General features: G+C 37.7%; 1 protein-coding gene across 10 annotated transcripts in view; it reads left to right on the top strand.

Annotated features, from left to right (window-relative positions):
• Positions 1 to 13,013, top strand: part of VPS13B (vacuolar protein sorting 13 homolog B) — a 478,347-nt gene that overhangs the window by 405,340 nt on the left and 59,994 nt on the right. For all 10 annotated transcript variants that reach the window (XM_083824116.1, XM_083824118.1, XM_083824115.1 and 7 more), the window contains one exon: positions 5,431 to 5,627. In XM_083824116.1, the coding sequence (XP_083680242.1) occupies positions 5,431 to 5,627 (197 nt within the window). The remainder of the gene's footprint in view (positions 1 to 5,430; positions 5,628 to 13,013) is intronic.

Below are 13,013 nucleotides of genomic sequence, written 5' to 3'. Positions count from 1 at the left end.
CAGTTTGTCAGACACACACAATTTTCAGATCTCCCATATCTACAGTCCACAGTGGTAAAGAGAAAAAGGAGGAACCTTCAGATTTTCTTACTGTTTTGTTTCACATTTATCTTAGCAACATTTTTTTTACAAGCACTAATAATTTAGGCTAATTTCATGTACCTTTTCACTTCTGCTTCTGATCTCTGTTGTTAATGTGGTTCAAAAAACATCTGACTGATGTTTTTCTCTCTACTGCCATAGTCATCCTTCTAAATAAGTGTGCAGTAGCATGTGCTTTTCTTGCAAAACTCAGCTTGGAAATTCTTAGTTAAATTTGAGCCCAGAGTTAAATAATAGTTTTATACACCTATAGGTGACATAGGCTGTACATTAATGGCTCTTTTTGCATGTTACAGGTGAATAAAATCATTGTAATTCAGAGTTCTTGAGAGTTAGGAAGGAAGATATAAAAATATGGAAAAGTGTCTGTTAAAGTGTGTTTGTTGTTTAGCAAAGAAGCTTGTGGTTAGATATGCTTCTTCGGTGTTTAGTTTTATAGAGGCAGCACTAGCGGTAACAATTATCTGAATTATAGCGTAGGTTTTTTTCAAATATTTTAAAGCAAAAACACCATATTTAATTCCACATGCGGGGATTTTTTGTTGCAGCTAATTCATTTATTCCCACTGCCTATGACTCAGTTTTGGGGTTATAGCCCATTTCCAGGCTTTCACAACTATTATTTTTGGCAGCTAATATTGCCCAGAGCTACCATCTTTCCTTAAATTTGCCCAGATCAGGCATTAGCAATAAACCCCCTAGAACAAATAAAGCTAGGTATGTAGGAATCAAAGGTTCTAAGTCAACTAAGTCTTTTGAAAGCTTCAAACTAGAAAGCTTACGGTTCTGACAGTCCCAAAGCATGAGCTGTATTTTGTATAGGCTATCACATACTGTATTTTGACTTTTTACTTCTAACATGTAGATGACATCTTGAAATATACTGTATCTTGCTCTGGTAGATTTCTTGACATCCTGCAGTGAAGTTAGGAAAAATTTTCTGAGTAAAAGTAAATAGGAATAATCTTTTCAGCATGCCTACCAGCCTGCTTTAATTGGTAGCTGGTATGTTCCTTCTGGCTGCTCATACAGCTGAGTCCAGTGGTTGCTAATCTGCCTTTCCAAATTCTTTAGAATTCACTTAGGAGGTTACCATGAAGTTCCTAAAAAGTAATCACACTGTGTCAGACTATACAAGAGCCTTAAGAGGAGTAGTTAATGTTTTTTTTGCCATAATAATTGTTTTGATCATTTTGTTTTGCCATCTTTTCCTCAAGATCAGTTTCCCTACCACCTACTGAGTAACTGTATTTTTTATTATTTTTGTTAATAATATGTGTGAAATCTGTTTAATTGTGTTTTTTTTCAAGCTTTCCCTCTTCCTTTATCTTCAGTGTTTATTTTCAATCTCTATGTTAGTTTCCTCTAGCCTTACTAATTGTTTTATGTTTTTCATACTGCAGTGCCACTTGTGAAATTCCTTTACTGTGCTCTTCAACAACTTCTTTCAGCTCATTAATCTTAGCAGGAATAGAATTTATCACCTTGCTTAATCTCTTTTAAAATGTCTGCTACTTGCCATTGTGTTCCAGTTTTGTGAGATTCATGTTAGAGATTATTTTCCTTGCATATTGGAAAAAATACTATGTTGTGAGATGTGATCTGAAAGAAATAAATACCCTACAATAATAGGATAGCTTTTCAAGACTTTTGTTGTACGTGTTACACAACAGCATTGACAAGAAAAGATAACTTAGGTGTTGGGCCAAGTTGAAAACCAAGTATTCAAATATATTGAATCAGACTCCTAAAAATGTCAATGTCATTTCAAGACTGAGATTTAAAAATAAATGGAAATAAAGACTGCAGTTTAAATCTGTGTCATATTTTCAGAAATACCTGTACAACCATGAAAGGCTGCAATCTTTTGTTAGAATCATATAATTCCAAGACCTTGTGGAAATATAGCAAATATTACTTTTTTTTAATAAAAAAAAAAAAAATGTTTTATCACCAGTGGAGACTGTGAAGGCTTAGAAAATATGTATGTGAGTGTGAATGGCTCCACAATGTAGTATGGAAGATATCGCATGATGGAAGTTACTATTTATATGTTTAGTTAGCACAGGGAAATTTCCCTGGATATATCAGTATTTGAATGAAAGGAACATTATCGTGGCATTGTAATTTTGAGTGTTTGTCCACAGGCATTAAAGCCTAAAAAACAGCCAACACTGAGAAGTTTTGAAGAACTATATTATGAAAATAATATATATGCTATATTATGAAAATGATCTTAATTCAACTCTATAGTGACAGTAAGAGCAAAAAGAATAAGTACAACTTGACTTTGAAACCTAGCTAAAAGCATAATAATGTAATGTTTCATATTACTGTTATTGTGCACAGTACCATTGCAGAGTTGGCAAAACAGAACCAAGAAGGATGTCTTCTGGGTCACCAAGCCCAGTCTCCTCCCAGCAGGGGCAATGTTGGTTGCTGTCTCCATCTTATTAACAAATCAAGCTTTTAAGGGCAGCAGTGATGAGCACAAAGGCTATGCTCAAACCTCCTCATCTTTCTTTTTTTCTTCTGGTTTCTAGCAGAAACTCAATAGAAGAGCAACTCCGAGTTTTCTTCTTTTGAGAGCAACTCAGTTTTAACCTAGAGTTTCTCTGGACCTTTTCGTCTTTTAACTGTTCATCTCCCGAGGTGTCTGGAGAGAGCAGTGGTCTTCCTTTTGTTTTGCTTGAATTGGTCCTCGACACTGCACGGATTCCAGTGTGAGCAAGTTGAAGCACTTCTAACATGAATAATTAGAAATGCGTGCCACAGTCCAGATGTGGCCCACTGGTGTCTCATACAAGTCAATTAATATTTGTCCCTCTCTTTTGCAAATATCTCACCTGATGTTTCTCAGGATGACATTTGCTTTTTCCAGGCATCGTCCTACTGCCTCGTAATTTTCCAGCTGACACTTGGAGGTTTGCACCATTTTCGATTGGATATGCAGCTTATAAAGGATGTATTGCTATCTTACGCATCTGATGTGCACTCTTTGATGTTAAATCAATCCCTTTTTCTCAGACTCAAGTCTTTGAAATTATATTGGCATTCCTGATTGATAGTCTTATGCTACTCTATGTCACATATGTTAATATCATCAGAGTTTTGCTAGCAGTTATCAGATTTATATTTTTTTTTCCATCCTGACCTAAAAAAAGTTTGTGGTTGTGGTTGCTGTCTTCAGGTATCACTGTGACTTGACCGATGTAGTAAAAAATCTTTTTTCAGGCTTTGTGGTTCCACATGTTAATTCTTGCAGAATTCTTTGGTGCAGATTATTTATGTTCCTTTGCTCTCCCCAGCTTGAACCACTGAGCTCCCTGAATTTTCCTTCTTAACCTTCATTCCCATTAATTAATTAACCTGCTGTCACCTGCATGTGCACTGTAGTCCTTACTGAGTAACAAGAAAAAATACTCATGCAGCTTTTTTTTTTCAGTTATGTCTAGATTTATTTAAATTTCTACCATGTTCCCAATTCTTTCCTGGTTATTTATATTTGTCTGTATACACACATACACAGATTTAAAAAAAAAAAAAAACGGAGTAGCACATACACGTGAATACATGTATGGTTTTTTTTGTTGTTGTTTTTAATATTTACAGCAACTTCACTTTCAGTATTTCTTGGATATGTAAAAGTGTCATAACTGTGGATTTTTGTGTCTTAATTGTAAAATCTTCCTGTCTTACTGAGCTAGCATTTATTTTAAATTCACATTTTCATTCACTTTCATAATATTAAAAAAAAAAGTCTTAAGACACTCCTTTAATTTTATTTTTTTATTAAAATTTGTTTTATGATTTATTTAGAAATGTTTCTAGTAACTTTCTTTCCAGATGAGTGGTGCAGCCAGGAATAATCGAAGTGGTTTATTTGCAGACTTAAAATTAGGGACGTGATTAAACTGAAGTTATGTATTTATTAGACTTGGTTTCCCAAAGCATGCAGTTGTCTAAATTGCATATTCCATGAAAGAAAAGATGATGTGATTATGAGTACGTTATGATTTGTCCCAGGATTTTTATTCATGTGTTGACCTTCCACGTGGCATTATGTTGCCCATCAATATTTTTCCTCTGTATCTTTGATGATTTTAATATGGCAATTAATAAATTAGTAATTAACAAGTTGATGTTTTGGTATGCATTAACACTAAAAGAGCAAGTTTGAATAAAAAGTAATTTTTAATGATCACAGAATCACAGAATCGTCTAGGTTGGAAGAGACCTCCACGATCACCTAGTCCAACCTCTGACCTAACACTAACACATCCTCCACTAAACCATATCACTAAGTTCAACATCTAAACGTCTTTTAAAGACGTCCAGGGATGGTGACTCAACCACTTCCCTGGGCAGCCCATTCCAATGCCTCACAATCCTTTCGGTAAAGAAGTTCTTCCTAAGATCCAACCTAAACCTCCCCTGGCACAACTTTAGCCCCTTCCCCCTCGTCCTGTCACCAGGCACGTGGGAGAATAGACCAACCCCCACCTCGCTACAGCCTCCTTTAAGGTACCTATAGAGAGCGATGAGGTCTCCCCTGAGCCTCCTCTTCTCCAGGCTGAACAAGCCCAGCTCCCTCAGCCTGTCCTCATAAGACTTGTTCTCCAGACCCCTCACCAGCTTCGTTGCCCTTCTCTGGACTCGCTCGAGCACCTCCATGTCCTTCTTGTAGCGAGGGGCCCAAAACTGAACACAGTACTCGAGGTGCGGCCTCACCAGAGCCGAGTACAGGGGGACAATCACCTCCTTAGACCTGCTGGCCACACTGCTTCTTCTACAAGCCAGGATGCTGTTGGCCTTCTTGGCCACCTGAGCACACTGCTGGCTCATATTCAGCCGACTATCAACCAATACTCCCAGGTCCCTCTCGGCCAGGCAGCTTTCCAGCCACTCATCTCCCAGCCTGAAGCGCTGCTTGGGGTTGTTGCGCCCCAGGTGCAGGACCCGGCAATGAAGATTAAAATTTATTCAATAGTACACTGTAATGACGTCTGATGGTTTGGGGTTTTTTTGACTACATAATACAAATCATGGTTTGTTGCATTGTCTTCGTTATTCTTGGGTACTATGGAACAAATAGTTATTTCTGTACCTAGTAAGAGAAAGCTTGAAATGTTATGCTGCATTGAAATTCAGAAGATGTTTTAATTTAAGTAAAGACAGCACAGAATCTGAGTAATAGTTACAATTCTGATTTTCCACACTACAGCTTTTGTTTAGTTTAGTTAGTTTTCCATTTTTAGTGTGTACAATAGATGCCATTATATTAATGATGAAGAATGAAGTAATTACGACTTATCCGTTTTATCACAGATTCCTTGCAGCTTGGAGTACTGGGACGAGCTTCAGAAATCGTTTGTTGCATTCCGGGAATTCAGTCTATCAGAAAGCAAAGTCTGTGAACTACAGCTGCCCAGCATCAACCTTGTGAGTGATCAGAAGGAGCTCATAGCCTCCGATCTTTGGAGGATTGTCCTGAACAGCAGTCAGAATGCGGCTGATGACCAAAGGTAATCATAAAGCAGGAGGGGAAAACAGAAATCTAATGCTACACTCTTGAGAGATCTTTCTCAAGAGACTTAGGAAATAAAATACTATCTTCATATATGGTAAGAGGAATGAATCTTAAACAAGCTTTGGACTGTCATTCACCTTCACACAAGGTCATGGAGTGTGTGCAAAAAGAGCTCTCTTAGATTTACAGACAGCCTGGAAGCATTATAATTTTCTGAATACAGGAATTACTGAAAAGTGAAGAGAATCTGTTAGGCCAGGTCCTGAAACTGCACAAGGTATTAAAATTGGGTGATTAACAAAAGGAGACTGAGACACGTATAATGTACTACGTTATGTACTATACTACATTGTATAATGTAGTAGTGATCATTCTTCTTTCATGTATCCCCCCCATACATCACCTTTTAACTGACCTCGGTGCAAGCCAATGACTAAAACAAGCCATGTGTCTATTAAATATATTTATTTTAAAAAATCTAGTTCTTCAAGAATAATACATTTTTATTTACACTGCTTGCTTACTATGCTACCAGTAAAAATTGTTGGGGGATCAATTTTTCATTATGTCTACAGCTTCCACCTTCAAATGTTGTACATTGAAGTTCTGTCATTGTACGCTCTGAATTCACTCTGTATTCATTCAGTTATAGTTAATATGTAGAGTCAGAAGAAATGAGTGCAAGGTGGCTTCATAAACAGCAGTGGAATTGCTGTCAAAGACCTTCTTAACATCTGTAGTTAGAGCAGAGAACCCAGAATGACCTTGTTGAATCATTGGTATTCGCTGATTGTCAGTGTCTGTGTATGAACACATGCTTGAGTGCATGTGTAGTATTCACATATATGTACAAGATGCTACAGAATTCAGAGAAATCAGGAAATATGAACATGGCTAACAAAATCAATGAAGAAAATTAAACATCTGGTTTCCATTAATAGTATCAGGTTGGAAATGATTTCTTGATGTTAATTGTGAAAGAATGCATTTTCATCATTGAGAAGTTAAGTGTTTCAGACAAGGTTAATTCCTCTGAATGTGGGACCTTGGCAAAATTGCCTTCCTGGTCAGCTTAACACCACAGAAATGTGAACTCGGTGGGAACTGAAAATGAAGTAGTGAAATTTAGTAGATTTTTTTTATCAAGGCATTTTACACTGTAATCATGCATATTGTTTTTTGCTCAAATAGGGTTCATCACTATATGCAGTGTTTCATTCAGCTCTGATAAGCTAATGAGTAGTAATTCTTAAGAAAGAATCTATGGTTTAAATGAAATAGAAATAATAACAAAAAAAATCATAACACCAGTTTGGACTGTGTCTAACATCAGAAATATTTTAGAGCACAACATGCATTCACCTGCCCAGAAGGCCTAAACTCATGAGTTTTCAGCTAGAAGGCTACAAGTCTTCTGCAGAATAGTGAACATCCTCACTGGTTTTTCAAGATAAAAATGGGGTAAAAATATTGAATGGCCTTGAGGTACCAGAAGACTCCTAGGAGGACAATTTCTCTGTCCACAGCAATGACACTGTTCTCCAGGTTGTGTGTATATACAAAGAACTAAACCAGAAACTACATCTGAAAGAAAAGGATTTAAACTGAACCAGTTCACTGAATAGGGAAGGCAGGAAGGAAAGAAGGCAGTAAAAAGCATGCAGTACACCACTTAAGCATTTGAACAGAAGAGGAAAAAAAAAAAAGGAGAGAAAGAGGGAAGTTGAGGGAAGGTGCCTTGAACTGCCAGCTCCTTTAGGCACCAACACAGAGACTGCAGAGTCGCTGGCCTGGATGCTTTTGGTGGTCTGATGAATGTATAATTATTTTATGAATTTAAACCTAAATATGCTAACAGTAGAATGGAAATTTAAGAATTCATGTGGGTCACGGTGAACTCCACTGAGAAGCCAGGAACCTGAGGGGTGCATGAGGCAAGCCTTCATTTCCAGAGAAAAGACAAGGCTGTATTCCCTGCAGTTTTGGATAGAAGTTCAAACTGATCTCTCCTTGTGTGAACTTCAAACAAGGCTACACTGCAAACTTTCTTAAGCATGGACTGATGTGGAAGTAGTAGTCCTGATTAGTCTGGAGTGAGCCTTCTCAAAGAAACTTAATGGATCAGGAAAAGAGTAGCTGCTTCTCAGAGATGAGGCTTTGACCCATGGTGTTCAAGGCACAGGATCTCTTTCTTGGAAGTAGAGCAAATAATGTCAATGGCATATCATTGACCTGGATGTTTTGAGACCATTTACAACTACTGAAATACATGCAATTACAGCCAAGGAGTGGAATAAATTTAAGGTAAAATTAAGGTAAGAGTTAAGCCCCAAAGGATGAAGTTCAGTTAGAGAAATCTTGTTTAGGAGATGGTGACAGATATTGTGGACTTGGCAAGGAAGGGCAGCCTTTCTAGACCGCTCGTAGGGTAGGAAGTCCATGTTAGCAGTAGCTTTCCGAAAGCTGTAGCTCGTCTTCATCAAATGAACATAATGCAACCAGTGTGGATGTTTTCTTGTGACCAAGCACACTCAAATGTACTCGATATTCTACCTGACCAAAAAACCACCAACCTTTTTATCTTTGAGAGAGACTGCCCCGTGTCTCAGTAAGTGTCCAATGTTAGGCTTATTTCTAAAACAAGCAAGTATTTAACATGAGATCTTACATACTTGTGAGAAGAGCCACAAGGGTCAGTGCCAACTGTTAGACCAGGGCTGAGAGGTCTGCAACTGAGACCGAGACGCAATGACTGTATAAAAGTTGAATCTCAGTTTGCCTGTGGACACCTGACAATTTGACATTAATAACATGATGAAACCATACGACTGATTAGAAAATTTTGTTCACTACTAATGGGAGAGGATAAAAATGCTTAGTCTTGTTGAAGTTTATTTTCTTAGTTTGATCTTCTATTTTGGGTCAGACCCTAACAGCTGCCATATGCACACAGCTGCTGCTCAGTGATAATATTTTTTTGCTTCAAATTCTACAGGGTTGTGGGTTTTTTTTGTTAAAACCTTTATGATATGCTAATTATTAATACTAGAGAGCAGATCCCTTGTGTTTTAAGTACTTTATTAGTGATTCCTAACATCAGTAATAAAGTATGAAACGTATATGGCTCGTGTGACAGGAAAACAACAAGGTTTGTGAGAAGATGTGGATCCAGCTGATACGTTGAGTAGTAGCTGGCAGGCTGAAGTAGTATCAAGCACAGTGAATATGGGAACATGCAACAATGTCATGATCCAAATGCTGTGGTATGCAAGCTCTTTCTGAGATTGATCAGGAAGTAATTAGAAGTAGAAAAATCAAGGAGCTATCTGGCTGTAGACATAATACATATGTGTACATTGTTTATTTTTAAGAGTATTGTAGGTCATTCATTGAAGAATGAGTAAGGTTTGAATGAACATTCACAAAAGTTTATTCAATGAATGAACAAACTTGAAATCTTAAGTGCAATAATTTAGCGTCTCCTCGGGGTTTTAGTGTCATGTCTATGGAAAGAATCATATCTGGCATAAGTGACAATTCATGGACAACCTTAAAATAGGGGATTAAATGGAAATTATCTTAGAATACATTATTTTTATAGGTTACATCTGCATTTTGCAGAGCTAGCAAGTTATAATCATAATGGCTTTTATTTAGGTCTCAGTTTGGGTGGTGAGACACTAAAGCTGCTCCCCAGTTTGGTAGGGAAGAGTTTATCATTCTTTGTTTAAATGGGTTACATTCCAAGATGTTTTATACATTTGTGTATCTCCTGTGTAATGTAAAGAGTATTTTTATAATTAATGACATACTAATGTGAAATAGTAATAGAAAACACCTTAAAATACAAACCATGAAACAAGTACAAAAACTTTTAAATAAGCCTTAAATTGCCTCTTTTTATAAAATTAAAGTGAGAAATCATGATCATGTTTCCTGCTAATTGTTTTAGCTTTTATTCAAAGTAGATGATGTACTGGATTTTGACCTCCGACAATTTGAGTTCAGACCAGCATTTGAGTCATAAATTAAATGCGTTAAGTGGTCCCTTTCTACTTCCCAGTGGATATTTTCCCGTGTTGTGGTTTCATCACAAATGGCAGTTTTGGTTTAAATATTCCACTCTTAAAATAACAAGAATAATGCAGGTCACTGTTAAGTCATTGTTCTCAGTTGCCATATAGCTAGCTTGAACTGCTTTGCATGATGTGAAATTATCATACTTTATAATATGTAATGACTTCAGCTGTAACTATTTTCCATTTTAAAAATTCTGATACATAAGGATAATGAAAAGAAAATTCTGGTCTTCTGAAGTCAAATATTTTTATTTAGAATTTCCTCTGGTTCTGCATCCCACAGCATGTTGCGCTTAACATGACACAGCAGAAGCTAGCTCCTCCTTTTCTCCCCAGCTGAAAAATGGTGGACAGGCCACAGTGCATTTGGTACCTCTAGAACAGCCAAGAGAATGCAGGATTATTTTGTTAATGTATCATTGGATGCACAAATTTCAATTTCACAGTCAGATCTACTTCTGTGCTCTGGGCAGCTAGGAAAACACTGATGAAAGAATCTTCGTTATATCTCTTTACAGATAATTTCCAGAAAGTGATTTTCTCTCTGTAGCATGACTTTTCCGTCCAAAATGTGTTTTAACCTACATTGTCCTGCTCCTCCCAGTCCTTCACTGCCAGCACTTGTCCCTTCCCTAGCACAGGAGGTGATGCAAAGCCAGTTGCATCTCAGGGAGCTGCATTGTTCTCCTCTCATTTGCTTTTTCTCTCTGGCTATTTTTTAAGGACTCTGAAGTTTGTTAGTGAGTCATGTCAATAGTGGGACCTTTTGGTTTCTAATGTGATTCTCCATGAAGAAACAAAAAGGAGATTTGAATCTTCTTGTTCCCAACATCATGAGTTTCAGAATATTACCTCCACTTGGTCTGCTGCTTGTAGGGCAGAAAAATCCGAGCAAAGTATTTCCTCCAGCATCAAGCATGCCATTTTGTCCTCTAATCACTGGGGCAATCCCAAGCAGAGATACAGGCTGGGTGGAGAATGGATTGAGCACAGCCCTGAGGAGAAGGACCCGGGGGTGTTGGTGGATGAGAAGCTCAACATGAGCCAGCAATGTGTGCTTGCAGCCCAGAAAGCCAAATGTATCCTGAGCTGCATCAAAAGCAGCATGGTCAGCAGGGCGAGGGAGGAGACTGGCCCCCTCTGCTCTGCTCTCATGAGATCCCACCTGGCGTTCAGCTCTGGGGCCCCAGCACAAGAAGGACATGGACCTATGTCCAGAGGTCCAGAGGATGGCCACAAAGATGGCTGCAGGTTCAGAGAAGGGCCACAAAGATGCTCAGAGGGTTGGAGCACCTTTCCTATGAGGACAGGCTGAGGCAGTTGGGGTTGTTCAGCTCAGAGAAGAAAAGGCTTTGGGGAGACCTTATTGCGTCCTTCCGGTACCTAAAGGGGGCCTACAAGAAAGCTGGAGAAAACTCTGTCAGGGAGTGTAGTGATAGGACAAGGGGGAACATTTTTAAACTAAAAGAGGGTAGATTGGACGTTAGGAAGAAATTCCTCACTCAGAGGGTGGTGAGGCCCTGGCACAGGGCCCAGAGAAGCTGTGGAAGCCCCATCCCTGGAGGTGCTCAAGGCCAGGCTGGATGGGGCTTTGGGCAGCCTGGGCTGGTGGGAGGTGTCCCTGCCCATGGCAGGGGGGTGGGACTGGGTGGGCTTTAAGGTCCCTTCCAACCCAAACCATTCTGTGGATTGGGATTATGAGTGGGAAGTAACAGAGGTTCCATCACAGTAAAACGCTTAATAAGGAATAAGCAGGTATATAAAATTTGACTAAATAAGAATTTGGGGGTTGTTTTTTTTTATTATTAATATTTTATAAAAATATCCATATCAAAGGGGAAAAATTGCTGAGCCACTGATAGGTTTGTTTCCAAGGAAAATAATTTTTTACTTTCAGAAATAAATTCCCTTCTATTTTACTGCAGTAAGAGTTATAGCTGTTTTGTGCAAAGTAAGACTTAATTCACAGTATCAGTCTTTTTTTTTTTAAGTTTCTCAGTTTGGTTAACATTTGTTTGCACCCTTCTACCATTATTCTGCTTTCATTCTATACATCCCTGCAGTTCTGTTTCTAATCAAAATGCAACAGGCAAGTATTCTTACAATATTGAGAGTTATTCTGAGAGAACTAACCAGTTTCACAGATTCAAAAGTATTTAATGGTCTAAATCAAAATGTGAATTTTGGTGGGTTTGGGGATTGCTTTCAAGTTCTGTTGCAGCAATCTAAGGAATACCCATGGAAGAGCAAAGAAAAACGTCCCATTTCTCTGACTCTAGTGCAGTGTCATAGATGTTTTATCATGTGAACCCAAAGAAAGAAATTATTTCCAAAGGTGCCAGTTCATGAAAGACCTAAAACACTATGTTTGAAACACAAACAGGCCATTGAAGACATAGAGAAGCAACGAAAAGCAGCTGAAAACCTGATTAAGGGGGGTGTCTTTCATCCTTCAGCAACCTAATCCATTCTTTATATCCTGCCTCGAAGCTTTGATAACTAGCTTATCTTTATTTGAGTTTTACTGCTACACAAGCATTTAAATTTATATTCACAAATTTAAAGCTGGATTTAATCTCATAAATAAATACCATACTAGCTAATTATTGTAACACAAAATAGTATTGATAAATTTACCCATCAGTGGACTTTCACGCATTATAGATGAATGTTTTGAGTGCCTACATATTTGTGCCTGATTTTGTAGAGGCACACGGGGAATAAGGAAAATTACATTTTCACAAAAATCACAAAACATGTTTATTTGAAACCCAATATTCAAATTTAAACTATTTTAAAATAGAGGTAGTGTTTGACTGAGAATACAGACTTAATTTTCAAGTCTTAAATCAAGATTATGCTTTCAAATGAAAACTCTTAGTGCCAAACTGAGAATGAGGAACATTAAGGATAGATTTGGCTTAAATTAGAAAGTTTATTTGTACTTCAGTGGTGTCTTAGCAACCTATAGGATTGTGATATAGTTTTTGTTTCTCTCAAGAGACTGAAAGATAATGCTTGGAAATATTCATGGGGTCAGGAACACTGCTAGGAAAAAAAAAATCAGTGGGGTGGCATTTTAAATGTATAGTAAATATGTTGTAATAGGTGTTAGTAAAAGACTGTGGGCTGACCTTGTAACAGTCAGAGATTCTTTTTAAGTGATGACTGTAGAATGAGAAGGATAATGGCAAGAAAGCTTACGGGGACAAGGTTTGAACATAAAAATAGTTAAGATGGTTGTGAGTTGGTTTACTTAAAATTGAATGAAAAAATTGTTGTCTTGGCCACACTAACTTTCA

This window comes from Anser anser (genome assembly GCF_964211835.1).
Source record: "Anser anser genome assembly, chromosome: 2".
NCBI classification, from domain to species: domain Eukaryota; kingdom Metazoa; phylum Chordata; class Aves; order Anseriformes; family Anatidae; genus Anser; species Anser anser.
The sequence above is the reverse complement of the archived record's forward strand: the minus strand, read 5'-3'. Positions and strand labels throughout refer to the sequence as shown.